Source organism: Crocuta crocuta, unplaced genomic scaffold (genome assembly GCF_008692635.1).
Source record: "Crocuta crocuta isolate KB4526 unplaced genomic scaffold, BGI_CrCroc_1.0 scaffold518, whole genome shotgun sequence".
NCBI lineage: Eukaryota > Metazoa > Chordata > Mammalia > Carnivora > Hyaenidae > Crocuta > Crocuta crocuta.
Window position 1 is genome coordinate 609,546 of NW_027530514.1, and position 18,047 is coordinate 627,592.

At 31.0% G+C, this 18,047-nt stretch overlaps 1 protein-coding gene across 1 annotated transcript in view; it reads right to left on the minus strand.

The window, feature by feature from the left end:
• Positions 1-18,047, minus strand: part of RIMS1 (regulating synaptic membrane exocytosis 1) — a 478,148-nt gene that overhangs the window by 154,347 nt on the left and 305,754 nt on the right. Inside the window, 5 exon segments of the mRNA XM_077767235.1 lie at positions 323-369; positions 3,714-3,837; positions 7,878-7,977; positions 9,575-9,685; positions 10,419-10,486. Coding sequence (XP_077623361.1) covers positions 323-369; positions 3,714-3,837; positions 7,878-7,977; positions 9,575-9,685; positions 10,419-10,486 — 450 coding nt within the window.

Genomic DNA, 18,047 nt, shown 5'->3' on the forward strand with positions numbered 1-18,047 from the left:
TTTATGTACAGCAAACAGAACTAGTACTGGTATATTAACTGAACTTTGTGATGGTCTTGACTACTATGACACAGAGGGTATACTGCCAGTAAAGATTTTGGTACATCCACCACAAAAAAAGGGGGGTAGAAAAAGAAAAATCTTAAAGTAGAACTTTGGGTTTCCAATGACTGCCATAGCTGTCGACTTTTGATATCATTAGAAATAACCTTAGTATAGTATTAACAATTCATTTATATCAAATAACTAAAGCAAATGGTAAATCCTTATTTTTTATTTCCATTCTATATATATCATAATAACAAATAAAGCTTAAACTCACTGGACTCCAGTGGAGGATGGGAGCTCTCAGGGATCCGTGGAATATCACTAAAAGAAATTAGGGTATGGTGAAAATCCCATTAGCTAAATTACCCTGCCTAAGGCCATCACAACCACATGAATTTCAGTGGTGTGAAAAATCCTTTTGGGTTTTTACAGGTGTGGAAATGGACAGGAGTTACTATTAAGGCAATTACTAATATGCATGATTGTCAAACACCACACACACACACACACACACACACACACACACACAAACTGCAATAAAAATAAGTTTTTATATATTTAACAGCAAAACACTTCAACATGACAACAATCAGACTAATATTGTGGCTAAAATTACCACAATATTTTTACTACCAAAACAGCAGGTTTTGGAAATAAAAAATGTTAAAGGTAATATTTTATTTCAAATCTAGAAAATCAAAATGACACATTTTACAAATCAGTAATATGCTTTACAAACACATCTGAAAGAGTTTACTGAATGAAAGAGATGAAAACATTTCTTGATAATAAAATAATATGGTGAATATCATGGGCAAAGTTAATAAAAAGAAAAGGATGAATTGCTTCGGAAAATAAAAATGGTTCAAGCTTGCAACAAAAAAGCTAAAATATTTTATATATGTGAATATATAATTCATATACACATATATAACCCTATATAGAGATTTGTATCTCTATACTGAAGTTAGCTAAATATATGGCCATTTACTGTATGATTAGAAAGTGACTCGTGAGAACACTCACTCCTGTCACACTCACAAATTACTCTGAATAAATGTTTAATTATAACCTCAGCTTAATCCATTATCCACTGTGACCTTAAGAACCCTGGGCCAGCTTATTGTTATGGGAAGTGTACTGCATAGAACTACTTTACCTCTGGTTTTTCAAAGATGGTTTAGTATCAATTTAAGGAGATTAACAATATGCAAGTACTAATATGACATATTAAAGCAGACTGGAGTTAGTAGCAACAGAATTATTAGAATAATGTTAGAATATTATTTAATCATTTCTAACCACTTACCTGTGACCTAACTTCACTTTGATTTTGATTTTTCTTTGGACTACTGTATATGTGTTGGTGGGGGCAGAGGTGAGGGGTAGAAACAAAAACAGTTTTCTCTGATTATTTTCTGGACTCCACATTTTCACTTTTTGTGCAAAGTAATTGTCATAACCACCAACAATTTATACTTCTTACAAAGATAATATATTCTGTGTTACATATTTTATAAATACATTTTTATATATTTTTATAACTAGTAATTTGTATAAGTATTTTGTATGATAAGAGACTAATTTGCAATACCTAAGATACCAACTATTTGAAGAAACTACTTCTCCTCTGTTACTGTTTTCTAAATTTATCTAGGCAAATAAAAGTAAATTTTAAAAAAACATAGAAGCAGTAAATTTTTAGATAGTATAACTTCTTTGAAAATCAGCCTCAAAGTCAATTATGAAAATTCAAATTTAGAAGCCTAACCAGGTACAAGCTTTGGATTTCTGTGTGTCTGTGAAAGAAAGACTGTGGAGAAATTATAAAAAATTTTTATAGTGATTTTGAATCAGAATTTAATAATGTTAATTGCTTCAGTAATATTTTCAGGAATAAATTTCCACATTTACACACATGGCTTCTTAATTAGTTCTACAACTAAGGGGATAGAATAGTTCTAATACCAGTTATAAGCATAAATGCCAAGAATGTTATATTTGGTAGACTGGCAAAAATGGTGCTTACTTCAAGATGGCTGATATTTCTTAGGCCATGTTAATCAGTGTACATGTAAGTTATATTTGGAATGATTCACAGAATTACTATGCTACTAAACTATGAATAAATTTTGCTTTCTGCTTTATATTATAGAACGACATTAAACATAATTATTAAATATAGCTAGAATTATTCTTCTAGGATTCTAATAATTTCTCTATTAACTGGAAAGTTGATGCCAGATTTGTTTTTTAAGTATAATCTTTGTATTCTACATTTTTATGACAATTTAGGGTTTGGCTATACAAATTATGATTTTTTAAATTATTTGCATACAAAAGTGAAAATAATGAAAATGTTATTCCAGTCCACTTTAATTGTCTATAGTTTTTTTTAACGTTACCACAAATCAATATTTTAGTTGATTACTTTTAAACCACTACATTATCTGAAAGTATTTGACAATGTGTACAATGCTTGATTTTAAATTCTTTTATTTTTGATTCATTTTCCAATTTACTTACCTCTTTTCCAGCCTCATATTTACCTGAGCACTAGAATACATGCTATGTAAACTAGCATAAATTATAAAGTGTTGCTATTTTTAAAAATTTTTGCATGGAAATGTACAATACTTTTGCAAATGTCTTCAATGTTTACTCTTAATAATCACCACTTAAAATTGTTTATAATCTCTTATTTTAAAGTTTATATATATTAATATTATTCTTTGAAATATGTGACCGTACATGTTCAGTCTTTTGAAAATTAGGATAATTATATTTTCTTGTATGTTTTGCATTGACATATATACATGAGGACAACAAAAAATTAAGGCTATTATTTTTTCAACATATGTCTTGAATTAATGGCTCTATAATCTTTTAGAGAACAGGGAAAAAAGAGGGATTTATTTCCAAAAATACATTCTAATTTTAAGCCAATTATAATGAGATATTTCAAAATGTCTTCCAAAAAAATTACAGGCTGGCAAAAAAAAATATTCTGGACTTTGTGGGTTAGCCAGGAAAAGCTAACATGTGGGAGACCCTATACACAGATTTAAAAAATTCCCATTGGCTATAGATAATTAAATTATGCTAAAAACTGAAGATTGAAAAAATTATACCAATTATTATGACCAATATTTTAAAAAGTTAAAATACTTCACACTCACTTGATTTTAAATAAAAGTTGGCACTACTGATGGTTAAAAATATAGAAAAAATATTCTCTTCTTAGGAAAATAATAAAAAGTTCATGTAGATATGGAACAATTACTATTTTAAATGCCATAAGAAGATGAGTTGTTAGTGACTCCCTTTAAGGAAATACTACTCATTAAGCTAAATAACTAAAAATAAATAAGTCTGCCATTAAAAGAAAGTATTTTTAGTTTATATTTTACTTCTGAGAAATATATATCAATATATTTTAATAATACAGTTGTTAAATTGTGGAGCTTCTAAAATGTAGTGAAGAAAATTCAGTATTCAAGTTTAAAATATTAGAAATTTAAAAAAAATATAAAATGTATGCCCATAATTGAAGAAAAAATATCCATGTTATTAACATGTACTGTATGAATGTATAAACTTCTTTTTAAAACCTTGCTAATACATGTAATTTACTAAACTTAAGAAGTAAGTTTTTTTAGCCTTACCCAATAGGCCTTGAAACAATAATTTCAACTTGAGGTTCTGATTTTGATTCTAAAATAATGTTGTAAACTTCTTCATTTGTAGCTCCCGGCAGGGGTTTACCATTCCATTCTAGAACTTCATCCCCTTGAATTTAAAAAAAAGGGTATTTTTTTACCTTATATATTCTGTTTATTTTTCTTATCTTTTCTCTTTTTTAACAAAGAAATGCAAAACATATACAAAGTTTAATTGTCTAGGCTTTGCTCTCAAAAACAAATTGACTGACATATAATGTCAGCTGAATTGTTCTTCTAAACACTTTTTTCTTTTCTTCTTTCTTTTTTTTCTTTTTCTTTTCCCCATAAAATATTACTGGTCACAGGAAACAGCACAATACAAAACTACCTTTATCTTTTGAAATATACCAGAAATAATATTAAAAAAATCTCATGCTATGGGATGGAATTAGCACAGCCTATTTGGAAACATTAAAAAATAATAATTAGCAGCATGTCCTCCATATAATAAATGCAGGCAGCTCTATATGTGAAAGATTCTTATTTAACTCTGGATAAATCCTCCTTTATTTTTGGTTGAAATAGCAATTAACATTTATTAGCATGAGTTTTCCAATTTAAGTCATGCCTCTTTATCTTCACCAGACGCACAACATAATAAAAATGCATGAAAGGATTTGGATTCATACCCATAGGGCAACGCAGGTAGCTATGGCAAAGTTACAAAGCAAGCAGATGTAAAACTGTTGCATGACAGTTAATCCACTTCCAGATGTTCATAACACACACATTCTATACATAATATATATTGTGAGCATTAAAGTAAAATTAGAAAATAGTTTTAAAATAATAAAGTATTAGTACAGTACTCATTCGTTAAATATTCTATGATTCATCAAGGAGAATAATATAACGTTAAAATAAATGAGCAAATAATTTATTGTTAATATTTTAACTAGGGATTTTACCATAGATTATTTGGGAAAAATTGTTTATTTTCATGAATATTTAGAGCAGTTTTAGATCCCAAATGGTTCTCTGCACAATACCCTGATTCAATTCAAAATAGCAGGCTCAGCTGAAATATCCCAATCTCAATGATACTTTGCGGTGTCTTAATTTTATTGTTTCCGCTCATCTTATTCTCAGTGCCTGTAATGCTTTAGTAGCTAATACATGCGGAACTGATGGATCAATATGATCATTACATATATATACGAAAGCTAACTGTAAGCACGAGATGTTTCAGTTTTTAGGTAGGTCTTCTAAAAAGTAGAAAAATTTTGTTTTGCTAAGACTATTTTAAAGTATTTTTTCTCAAATGATTGCTAACTCAAAAATAAAAACTAAATATTTGAAAAGCATATAATGCTGCTTTGGTTTGGTAAGAGTATGGTTAATATTAATAGTTAAGTGACTTTTAATAGTTTGACCAAAGAAGTTACACAGCAAGGCGTTTTAAATAGGAAATGAATATACTTCAGTGTTAAGAAAAGAAATAAAATATAATTACAAATTTAAAATATATTTAGTACTTTAAATTTTCAGTATTTTAAAATATATTCAATATTTTAAATTTGACCAAGAAAAGAAATAAAGTTTATATCATGTTAATATTTCTACGTGCATGTGTATGTGCATGTATGTGTGTATGAAAAAATGCTTTCTGAAACATTTACCCTGACATCTCTAATTCTATCATGTTCTATTTCATTGTTTTTAAAATGATGGATGTAAACCATTAAAGTGACTGTATAGTAATGAGTTACAATCAACATTTTGCAAAAGCACTGAATTACAAAAATTCTTCTCTTTATAGATAGCAACCTGGAAGCATAACTCTTTATATCATATTAACTTACTACATGTGTTTATTTACAAATCAAAATCTCCTAAACTAGAAGGCGGTGTCTTTAACAATATTTATTTTATATGGATAATCTCTTCAGGCAGAGATGTAGATTATGATGATGCAAAGATAAAAAAGAGATAACCTCTGTCCTTGGTAGGGGAGAAATACAGGAATGAATATCTTTAGTAAAATGTTATACAGTGTTAGGAGCTCATCTAAGGAAGAGAAAGAGAGCCAGGTAGTGCTAGGGAGATTGTAATTAGGTACTGTTCCAGGTGAGATATTAGGAAACACTTTAGAATTAAGGCAACTTTAGATGAGTTTTGAAGGATGGAAAGGACTTCAAAAGGTAGAGCACAAGAGCAAAAAAGCAACCAGATAGACAAGAGGCATGGACCAGGTCTAATAGGTGGATAGCTTGCCAGGGACTTATAGGCAGACTGCCATGGCTGACAGGTTAAGTGGATGGTAACAGAAGTAGCTGGAATGGTTAGTAGAGGACAGAACTACAGAGTTTTGACTTAAGCAGATGATGACTGGAGACTGGAGATTTTTAATCAGGAGCATATCAATGTCAACCTTTATTTTGATACTTAAACCAAGTAGTGGTATAGTGCATGGACTTAAGGGGAAGAAGCAGTATAGAAAGCTATGTATGGCAAGATTAAAGCAAGACTGCAAATGCTGAACAAAGGTCATGTTAATAAAAAACACAGCACTGTTTAGGCCAGTGATGGTTATATGCAAATAGAAGGAAGACTGTTCCTAAATTATAATGTAAATCAAACAGAATATATGATATAATTTATTAAAATACTTCTTTCAAATGCATCAATTGCTTTTAGTGAAAAGTCCACTTCTTTTACAGTTAGCTGAGCTTTTAACATTTCAGACGTACATTTCTCAGGCTCTATGCATATAAAGGTGTTAAATAAATGAAATTAATCACTAAGGGATATTTTATATAGAAAAACCCCTTCATTGACTTTCTTAAGTAATCTATTAAAATACAATGACAAAATCAAAAGCCATTATGTTTATAATCTGATATGCAAATTCAGATTTCTGTAGTTATATCAGAGCATTACATTGATTCAAGGGATTCTTGTACTTTATTTAAAAGAGATTCATAAACTTTCTAAGGCTTATTTTCCAGTCTTTAAATAAGCAAAGATTCAGTTTATTGACATAGTCACACCTGATTGAATTATTTTCTTATTAAATCACAACTAGTCCCTGATAAGAAACAATAGTGTACTGAACCTCTACACATCTTCAAAGCTGTATATATTGCAGATCGAGAAAAACCTCTGATTTGGATTTTTTCCCTATACAACACCTGCATAGGAAGTCTCTATCCAAGAAAAAAACCCAAATGATTTTCAACTGATATCCTGGTAATAAACTACAACAAAAATGTCTTTAATGGTTATGTAACACTTTTCTAAAGGTCTTAGTAATTACAATGTTAAGGTATAAAAACTGAAAAACACCTAGGAATATTCTTTCTATGTGCTATGGGTTATTAATCCTCAATTCCATAGCTCAGTTTTCTCTATTTTCTTTATAATTGTTTTTAAAATGCATAAGCAGACACTCCAACCAAAAAATTCTACTAAACTGTGAGGTAAACCAGAAAAAATATGTTAATATTTTAATATTTAACTAAAATGAAGGGTAAATAACAAAGATAGATTTTAAAGTGTGTTGCCACTGAACATGGTACATGTGAATATATTAAATGATTTTATTATATTATGTTAAGGTTACAGAGTAACATAATGTAAATTTCCAAATACCAAGAAGTAGCACATCCACATGAGTGTAATACATGTCACAATAAAATTAACAAGTATTTTATATGTAATCTGTGTAAGAAATGTGATTATGGTTGTATTTTACTAAAAACACTGCTACTGATAAGTGTTTTGGGACCACTGAAAAATGTTAGTAATTATAATAGTTTAAAATACAAAGAATTAATTAGTGATATTACTTCTTCTACAAGGCTAAATTGTTTTGGATTTTTGTAGCAAAATTATGAAGCCGTCTACAAAAATCAGTAATCCTGCAGCATTTTGCATCTATTTACTTTTACATAAATAATAAAAGATTCCTAATCTTACTCTCTCCAAACTGCTATTGATGTATAGTTACCTATTATTGAAGTAAATATCCAAGCCAGGAGAAAAAATCTTCATCCATGCACTAAAACTAGTTATATTTAACTGACTTATATATAACTTACCCCACATTGAAAACCGCCAACTCATGCAAAAAGTACACATTGTTTAAATGTTAAAAAGGAACTTTACCTGCTCGTAAGTGTCCAACTACATCTGCAAGGCTACCCTTCTTTACTTTGGTGATGAAGGCACCAAGGCGTCCTAAGTCAGTCATTTTTCCTCCAACAACCTGAATAATAATAAATTTATAAGTTCCCAAGATTCATATTAAAATATAAATTTATTACTTTGAGGAATTAATCTTACAGTCTTTTACAATGTATTTAGTATTGAGTATAGGCACATTAATAAACTGAAACATATTTTTATTTAAAGGAGTGGCAGTATAGTTTTAAAAAGAAAACATCTCATTATATTTGAGATAACCCTGAGGAAGTTCATGTACTGATTACTTATGCTGACCTAACAATACAAAGGGACCAAAAATAGTGTATATCCTTAGAAGACAAGTGCAAGGTCTTCCCTACTTTCAAAAGTGTGTGACACATTTTACATTAGGGCTCATTTTTCTTTATCCTCAAAGTTCATGACTATTAATTAAGATTAAAGCTCTATATTGCACATCATGCCCCACTGTCACATCAGATCTAACCCTTCTGTATACCTTTAAGTAGAATATAAGGTCTAAGACATAAAGACTATGGATTCAAACCAAGAATAGACCACTTCTGGAAGCAATTTACCATGGTACAATGAGTAATAGCCTAACTTTATCTCTGCTACTGACCATCTGAATGACTTCATCTGAAATACATATTCTGATCTAACTCTTGAAGTCTGAGTTGTATTACTGAATATTTAACACTTTCACCTGGCTTTTCAACTGTAACTAAAACAAAGTATATCAGAAAGGTTCTAAGTTTAATTTCTCCCAATGTAGGCACCAAGTGTGTATAAATAAAGGTGCAGGACATATTCTCAAAGGTTGAGGCTGATCCACTGTACTCTGGGATATGCCCATTAGAGGTGATCAGAATTATTTCATAGCAAGAGAAATAAATGTTAATAAAGAATAAGGTGATACTATTAAGTGCATTAACTGAAGAAAAGTTTTAGTTGGATTAATAGTCAATGGTTTTCAAGATGTCAAATTATCACACAACTATAATACAACATATTAGTAAATAATTTTAAAGCCCATCTTTGAATGATTCTCCCAATTTCTAAAAGCAAATAAAACCATGTGATTTAACACACATACACATGCATATACATAATAAAATAAAAAATATATATATATTTTTCCTATAATAAAACATAATCTTTTGCAACTTATTAGTTTTTCTTTATAACTGTTGGATGTCAGTTAATATTTTTAAGAGACACATTTTACTCTTTTGATATTACCATAAAGTCTACTGTACTTTGGAAACAATTTCTTTAATGATGTTTTACGTTGCTTGTCAACATAAAATAAAATTATGCAGTCCACATTATCTAAATTTACTACCGTCCATTAAAACCTTTTTCATGTAAAAATCATCCTTGAACTTCATACTCAGATAAAAATTCTTTATTTTTCCGTATTTCATTGCAATTTCCTAACACATTTGTATGCCATATTAATAAAATGATTTTAAACCATTAATGCAGATAAAAATACTGTATCTACCGTAAGACATCAATATATGAACAAGATAAATTCACTAGATGAACTAAGTTTGGGGAAGAGAGAAAGATATTTAAAAATCATTGTCAGAAATTTTGTTGAATGCAGCCTGTACTGTACTCCACCCTTAAGAAACATTCTAAACCATCATACTTACTTTCAGACCCAGTAATGCACCTGATTCTTTGGGCATGGTTGTTCTCTTGTTCAGAATAACACGTCCAATTAATCGGTCCCCCTCTTTAGATGGTTGCCACGTTACAGGATGCTATTAAAACATGGATAAAGTTATAAAAAGATAAGTTGCAGGGAGCTGGAAGGCTCAGTCAGTTAAGCGTCCAACTTCAGCTCAGATCATGATCTCACAGTCTGTGAGTTCAAGCCCCACATCAGGCTCTGTGCTGACAGCTCAGAGCCTGGAGCCTGCTTTAGATTCTGTATCTCCCTTTCTCTGTCCCTCCCCTGCTCGTATGCTCTCTCTCTCTCTCTCTCTCTCTCTCTCTCCTCTCTCTCTCTCTGCCTCTTCCTCTCATGCTCACTTATGCATGCTCTCTCTCAAAAATGAACTTTTTAGAAATAAAATAAAATTTCTTCTAATTATTCAGTTATTTTTTTCCTTCTACACTGTACTACCTTAAAGGAAATGAATATTTTCTCTCTTAAAATGTATAATGGGGGGGGCACCTGGGTGGCTCAGTCAATTAAGCATCTGACTCTTCATTTTGTCTCAGGTCATGATCTCATGGTTTGTGGGACTAAGCCCTGGGTCAGGCTCCTCACTGACAGCAAGAAGCCTGCCTGGGATTCTCTTTCCCTCTCTCTTTGCTCCTCCCCTGTTCACTCATGCATGTACTCTCTCTCAAAATAAATAAATAAAACTTTTAAAAAAATGTATAATGAAACAGAGTAAGATTGCTATCTATCACATATCAAACATAGCTAGGACAATGAACAGCACACATCGTCCCTAACCTCCAACTTTCATTTCCCAGAAAGCTTACCGAACTAATAGGTGATGTTTCCCGGCTATGCCACGTGGCAGGATCCAACCAGTAATAATCCAAGTCACCTGCACCATGGGGGGGAAATGAAAAGTGCAATGCTTTAAAGTGGAGAATGCATCATTTTAAGTATGACTTCTTCAGTCTATAAAGTAAAGGGTTATGAATATTGTAATCTTGAGTGTGTACATCCCAAAATGATACACCCCTGCATTGCAAAAGCTGTAACCTGAATCCTTGGAATGAATGTGTGTTACAAATGCACTTCGTACTATAAACTACCTTTTATTCTCACAAATCAGCCTAGGAACATACATAAAAAGCATTGAAAGAACTGGGTTGACCCACTCCACCTTACCTTGAAAGACTATACATACCAAGGCACAGCCTTCCATCTAGTGATGCTGATAAAAATTTTGTTCAGTAAGTATTAAAACCTAGTGTGTCTCTTTCTACTATCCTGAACTATATCATATTCTTTCAAAATTAGTCTCTGGTCTCTATCCTCTTCCCTTATCAGCTGACACTAGGACATACTTTTAGCACACAGTGCTGAATAAAGTATCAAGAATAACTTTTAGCAAGAGTACCATATAACCAACAGAAAATCCAATTGTACTAAAGCCATAAAAAGGCCTTAACGAAAACTTTAAAAATCCTAATTTTGTAAGCATGAATTTATGAACCGTTAATTTTGGTATTTTTGGCTTAAAATATAATACTACAGAAAACACCTGAGAAAAAAGGGAAAAAAATAACAGAAAGTAGCAGTGCTTTCAGTATTTGTATAGGAAGAAAAGCCAGAATGGGTGAATGTGAGAATAAATTATCTTTTACATTTTAAATATTAGATTAAATCAATGAAAATTTTTCTCCTGATGGATCTTGAAAGAGAAAAAAATTAAGAGAGTAAGGCATACCAACTAATAGTAATATATCTAGCTGAGTGTTGGGAAAATACATTTTCCTGGTATCTATAAAGATCACAAAGTACTGTACGTAGATGACATGCATAGCACATACAGGCACTATAAAGGAAATGTGATAGAAAATATAAAAATGTTAACAGTATACTAGAGAGGTGTCTAGGTGGCTCAGTTTTTTAGTGTTCAACTTCAGCTCAGTCATGATCTGACAATTCGTGGGTTCTGGCCCAGTGGTAGGCTCTGCTTCAGATTCTGTGTCTCCCCCTCTCTCCCTGCCCCTTCCCAGTTCATACACTCTATCTCTATCAAAAATAAATAAAACTTTAAAATAAAATAATAAGATAAAATAAAATAAAATAAAAATATCTTAGAAAAGCTGAGTTTGTTATATATAGTATAAAAATACTAAAATGTTCATAAATATGTCATATAGATAATAGTATATTTTGTGAAGCGGTGAATATTACAAACTGCATTAACAGAATATATTGTTAAAATTCACTACACAGAGTCCATATCCCTTTCAAATTCACATATTTTAAAATGTGTACATGGTTTGGTGCCAATGATTATCTTCTTCTGAACCACCTCAGTTAATGGAATATAAGGAAATTGTAAACAGAGAGGGTTATTATCCCTCTTTTATTTTTTTCCTATTTGTAAACTTCAAAAGTCGTTTTTATAAATAATTTTTTTCTTTGACTATAACTGACACACAATGTTACATTAGTTTTAGGTGTACAATATAGTGATTCAACCTCTCTATACATTATGCTGTGCTCACCACAAGGGTAGCTGCCATCTGTTACCATACAACGCTATTATAATACCACTGACTATATTCCTTGTACTTATTCCCATGACTGACTCATTCCATAACTGGAAACCTGCATCTCTTACTCCCCTTCACCCATTTTACCCATCTTCTGCCTATATACTCATTCTTAAAGTTGCTTTGTCTTTACTATTATGACACTGTTCCTCTTGAAAGAAAAACTATGTAAAATAATAATAAAATTGTAATTACTATTAAGTAACTACCAGTATTATTCAAAAGATTATTAAAATTCATAAAGCTTTTTCCCTAAAATTTCACATACCTAGGAGTAAGAAAGCCTGATGATTTCTTAAATGCTGAGTCAATCTTAAATACTGTGACAAATTAATAGAACACAATATTTGTGGGGTTTATAGAAGAAAATTAGTCATTAAGTTGAAAGCTGAACTGCTTTGAAAAGTCTTTGACATTAAAAAAATGACAAAATTCATCCCATTTTAAAAGCTTCAAGGGAACAAAGTTTTTTATATCCTCCAGTAACTTAGATCTTAAAAATTGTACTCCTTGGGATCCTTCTCTGGCTCATGCTTCAATTCCTTGTATGGTGCTTCAACCCTGTGCTTTACTCACCGTGTCCTAAGTACCTCTAGACATACATATCTGATGAGTATCTCCTGTGCAGAAATTGGTCCTTATATGCAAAGAACCAAAAGCTGATGGTTCTGGTACATTTTGATGATGACACCAAGCATGGTTTGATATAAAAATGCTGCTTTCAAGCAATGGTATCATATCATCTATAAGCTTTGTATAATTATGATCTTAAATGGGGAGTCTAATTTAATTCATATAAGATGGGATAATTTTGGTCATACATAGTATTGTTGAAATCTACTATAATGTAAATTTAAATGTACTAAATGTAAATTTAAAAGGCATTCAATATTTTAGCATATAATAATATTTGTATATATACTTAATACACAATTACATTTCACATCCTGAATAGTTTCTAATACTTTTCTTATCACACATTTCATTATCACCCATTAAAATATAATATTTTTGCTTAAAGACTTATGAGAAATAAATTCTGAAACTTAAATATGTAGTTTTAAACTTATTTTTTCTTCTTTCCATGTAATTACTAAATTTTAAAGATATTATTGACTTTTTTAAGTACTGTAATTTGTCTTTATAAGTCATATTTCTCTATTATTAATGGACTAAGCAACACTCAACAAAACCTCCTCCTAAAATATTCAGAATCTAGTATTTCATTAATATATTTTCCTTGATTGTTTATTTCTAATAGATGATTAAAGGGTTTGATTTCCAAATAGCATAGCTACAACACGATAAATTCATGGTATTTGGTTAAGGACCTGATATAAAGCATTTGGGTTCCAATGTTCAATATAACTATAAAGGAACAAATGTACTATTATCATTAATTTAGATCCAGGGAATAGATCAGTCTACTGAAATGGCTCAAGTTCATAAATAGCCGAAGTTCAATAGTGTTATAATTTTGAGTATTCTTTTTTGTTAAAACTTTAAAAATAGACTTTTATCATACCCTATGAAAAAAGTAGTTAATTAATAAATAAGTACACAACCTTCATTGCACAAATAAAAGTCAGCTAAATGACTCCCAACCTTCAGTAAAGATAACCAGCTTTTCCCAACCCAGATTATTACCATTAAAGGATGTAACAATGCATAAATATGCACCTCTATGATTAAAATTTTGTATCTTGTGATATTTAAAGTCAAGGCACAATGGATTCCAATGAGACCAATCAATGTCATTTTAACAAAAATGCTTTCTAAATCATATAGATGCATGACTGTGTATGAGTATATTAAAACCATAAAAGGAAAACCATAACTGATTTACACAATAAATAAATAAATATCTAACAATTTACATGATAACTAGACTTGACCAAGCGGAATGTGTATCTAATGTGTAGGTAGCAAAAGAAAGGTTATATACATCAAAGCTGTTACATATTAGAAAATTTGGACTTCTTTTCCATTTCCATAAGAAGTAAACAGCATATTTTTAGACTCATTATGATGATGGTGATAAATGATGGGACTCAAACTGATTCCAAGATTGACTCACAGTAACTGCACAATTCCAAATACATATCCATAACTGCTATGTTACTTATCTCAAAGAAAATATTCTTCTTACATAGTACAGATTGTTGTTATCCAAAGAAATTATAAAATTCACAGACCAACAATCAGTAGAATCATCCTTCCCAGAGATTTCCTGTATCTCTTAAAATATCTTCCTCTTTCATTTTTGTTTATCCTCTACAGTAGGATATGTGTTGGGACTAAGTAAAATTAAATAAGTCTTAATATACTTTATTATAGCATAGCACATAGACAAATTAAAACACAGCACAAAAATAAATTTGTTGAATGTATGCAGTACACACACAAAAACCAACTCAAGTTCTAAGAATGAATTTTTAATTTGAGACAAAGTAGGGTACTTTGCACACTGAGTACCATGGTCAACACACATCAGTTAATAAATATTACTTTGGTTATAATGTTATAAAATGTTATACATTTGAAATCATTTAAATATTTTACAAGGGCATTTTTTCATAGATAGGAATTAAAATCCAAAGTCTAAGAACTCAGATAAAAATCTTAACTTCTGATTAATAGAATGAAAATACCACCTTGGAATAATTTCTTACTTTAGAAGCTTATTTCAGATAGTCCCACACCTATAAAAGGCAAATGCATCTGCTCCCTCATCTAGATTAAAAATAATAGTGGAACAAACTTTAAAATTAATAAGCAATAATTTGCTATACAGCAAAATCCTAGAAAGCCGAATTTCACTTAAATTAGCAGTCATGGATAAGAAACAATTATTATTTAATAGGTCTTAGAATCCAGGCATTAAAATGGGAAGATACACTTGGTAAATTCAATCATTAATCATATAATCAGTGAAATATTAAAGTCTAAAAATAAATATAAATGCCATGTATAAGCAAAATCAGTATATTATCATTCAATACTAAATTACTACTAGTCTAAGTTCTTAGAATAGTAAAATATTGTTCCTCAAATACTTTTTGGTGATATCATTCAAAATATGGAGTAATGTTCACTATACAATTTGACAACAAATACTATACAACTAAGGAACAGAGATCTGTGTCCCTTGAGCAACAAGGCTTGAGGCAGGGCCAGAGGCATTCCTAAACCACTGGTCTTCAGCAAGAACCTCTTCAAAAATCTTAAGTAACGTAAACTCCAATTTCTGGTTTTGGTCCAGGACACACACACACACACACACACACACACACACACACACACACGGTGACATTTGCTGGAAGAATTACAATCTACAGATTCACTAGTGCGGCTGTTCTCTCAATGCTTGTTAGAAATTTCACTTTCAAAATTCCCCTTTGTTATAATGCGCTCTGCTCCTATCAGAGAACCAACAATATCACTCTCTCTCTCAAGTGTGTAAGTTTGATGGTTCAAGGAAATGCATCCACTACTATTTATCAAGATAATGAGGTGTCAAAGATATTTGTATTCAGAAACATTTATACTCAATGGAACCTCCAGAGTTGAACTACCTCCAGTGAAAGATAAGAAATTTGTGTAAGGGCCCGAGGTACCATGTTCGTTTAATACTTTTAGAGCACGGGAATACAGGCTTAGTACCTGATCTAGAATTTCATTAACATATTTGGTGGAACAGGGGCACCTGGGTGGTTCAGTTGGTTAAGTGTCCGACTTCGGCTCAGGTCATGATCTCACGGTTTACAGGTTGGAGCCCCACATCAGGCTCTGCACTGACCGCTCAGAGCCTGGAGCCTGCTTCGGATTCTGTGTCTCCCTTTCTCTCTCTGCTCTTACCACTCTCATTCTCTGTCTCTCTCTCCTTCAAAAATAAATAAACATTAAAAAAAAACATACTTGGTGGAGCTGATACTTCTCTTGTTATTATGTGTATTTTTTTGGTGAATTTGAGAACTAATGGAACATCAACTCTATTGCCACACAATTCTATAAAGCAATAATGTGGAACTCAGAATGAACACTTCTGGTTGAGCTCTGAGCTCAGTTATTCAGATAATCCTTCAACTTCAGAGGTAACTCCTACAGCATTCCATTGTTCTTTCAAGGGTAGCCTGAGATAAAGCACATGAAGTTGCTTTACAATCTATAAAGCACCACAGAAATGCAAGTTGTTCTTAGAGTTTAAAAATAGACACTAAAAAATATTTCCAACAATAACACTGATAAGCACTTCTGTCAATTCTAATGCCAGGTAGAAATGAAGAAACTGCCCCCACGGTTTACTTCTTCAAAACTTAATTAGAGAACCTCACTCTATTTTAATTCCTCCATTAACAGCATTATATATTATCTGAAACCAATAATTTACGTTGTTTCCTATAAAACATAAAAACCAGATATTGTGAAAAAAGAGCACTGTACTCAACATTACAGACTTAGGACTCTATTCCTTACTCTGCCACATTCCTGATAATATCCCTTCATCTCTATAGACCTTGTTTTTCTCTATAAAATGGGGATAATGCCACTTTCTTGCAAAAGTTTCATGAGGATTAAATGATATGTCAGCTTTGTAAATTACAGAGGACTATAGAAACAGATTTTATTATGTCACTACATGACTGAAGTAAGGAATATGAAATCATGGTATTAGAGATCACAATTATAGTTAATTAGCTATTGTAACTAAAATATACATAAAATCAGCAAAATATATTTTGAAATAGTCTTAGAAAAACGTTAAAGTCATTTTGTTTACAGAAATTATTTATTGGCCTGGTGCAAACAGATGCTCAAGTGTTCAGAATGTATGAATATTTCTTTAATCCCAATTGATAAAGGATAAGGAAAAGAGCCATCACATATAGAAAAATTAACATAAATCTTCCTGTTTAATTTCCATAAAGCCAAGGGAAGCCTAAGAAAATGGTTTTTTATAGTACGGTCAGGTGAGCTATATATTAAGTTTACAGATTAATCCCTAACTAAAAATATTTGGACTGTGAAGTAATTAACATGATCAGAATGTACAATGTATCCTTAATGTAAAAATAAGTATTTCATTTCTTCTTTGATCATATTTTTATGTGGGAGAATAATAACACATGTATCAGCAAAATATTTGTGACTGAATTGTTCTGTACCATGAAACAAGTAGGCTACTATAACCCATTTTACTTTTTCCCTGATGACTCAAGAAACCCTTGAAAATGTCTTCTTAAAACCAGCTTATTTTGTAGTTTAAAAATTATTACTACAACCGTCCTAACTTCCCAAGATTCTTTTTTTTTTCAGTTTATATTCTTCCTAGCCAAATCATCTAAAAAATAACTATAAGTTTAAAAATGTATTAGGGTCACTCTGGGTGATGGGGTTTTAGAAAGGCACAGAAATTTTCTGGTATCACTTTAAGTAGGCCAAAGGACATTGAGAAATAAAAACCTATTTGACATAGTTAACATTGCTCATGAGCCTAATTTTTCCTAGTTTTGAAAGTATATATACCTAGAGTTTTGAGACTACATGAAGCTTCAGGGTTCAGAAACACTTCCAAAACACCATGATGCTCGATAACATCCTTATTCTTTATCTCTGTACTGACCTGATGTTGCAGGCCTCAGAAGTCAATAAATTAACATTCCTGAGAGTTGTGAGCAAAAAAAAAAAAAAAAAACAACCCACACACACACTCGCACACAAACTTTTGTGCCTTAGAACAATAAGAATGTTTAAGGTGTTCAGGAAATGTAGATAGACTGTATTTATTATCTGTATCTAAATGACAATAAAAGTGTATCTAAAGAAAAGTCTAGGGTCACTGATTGATGATAGGGCAAAAAGATGTCTACA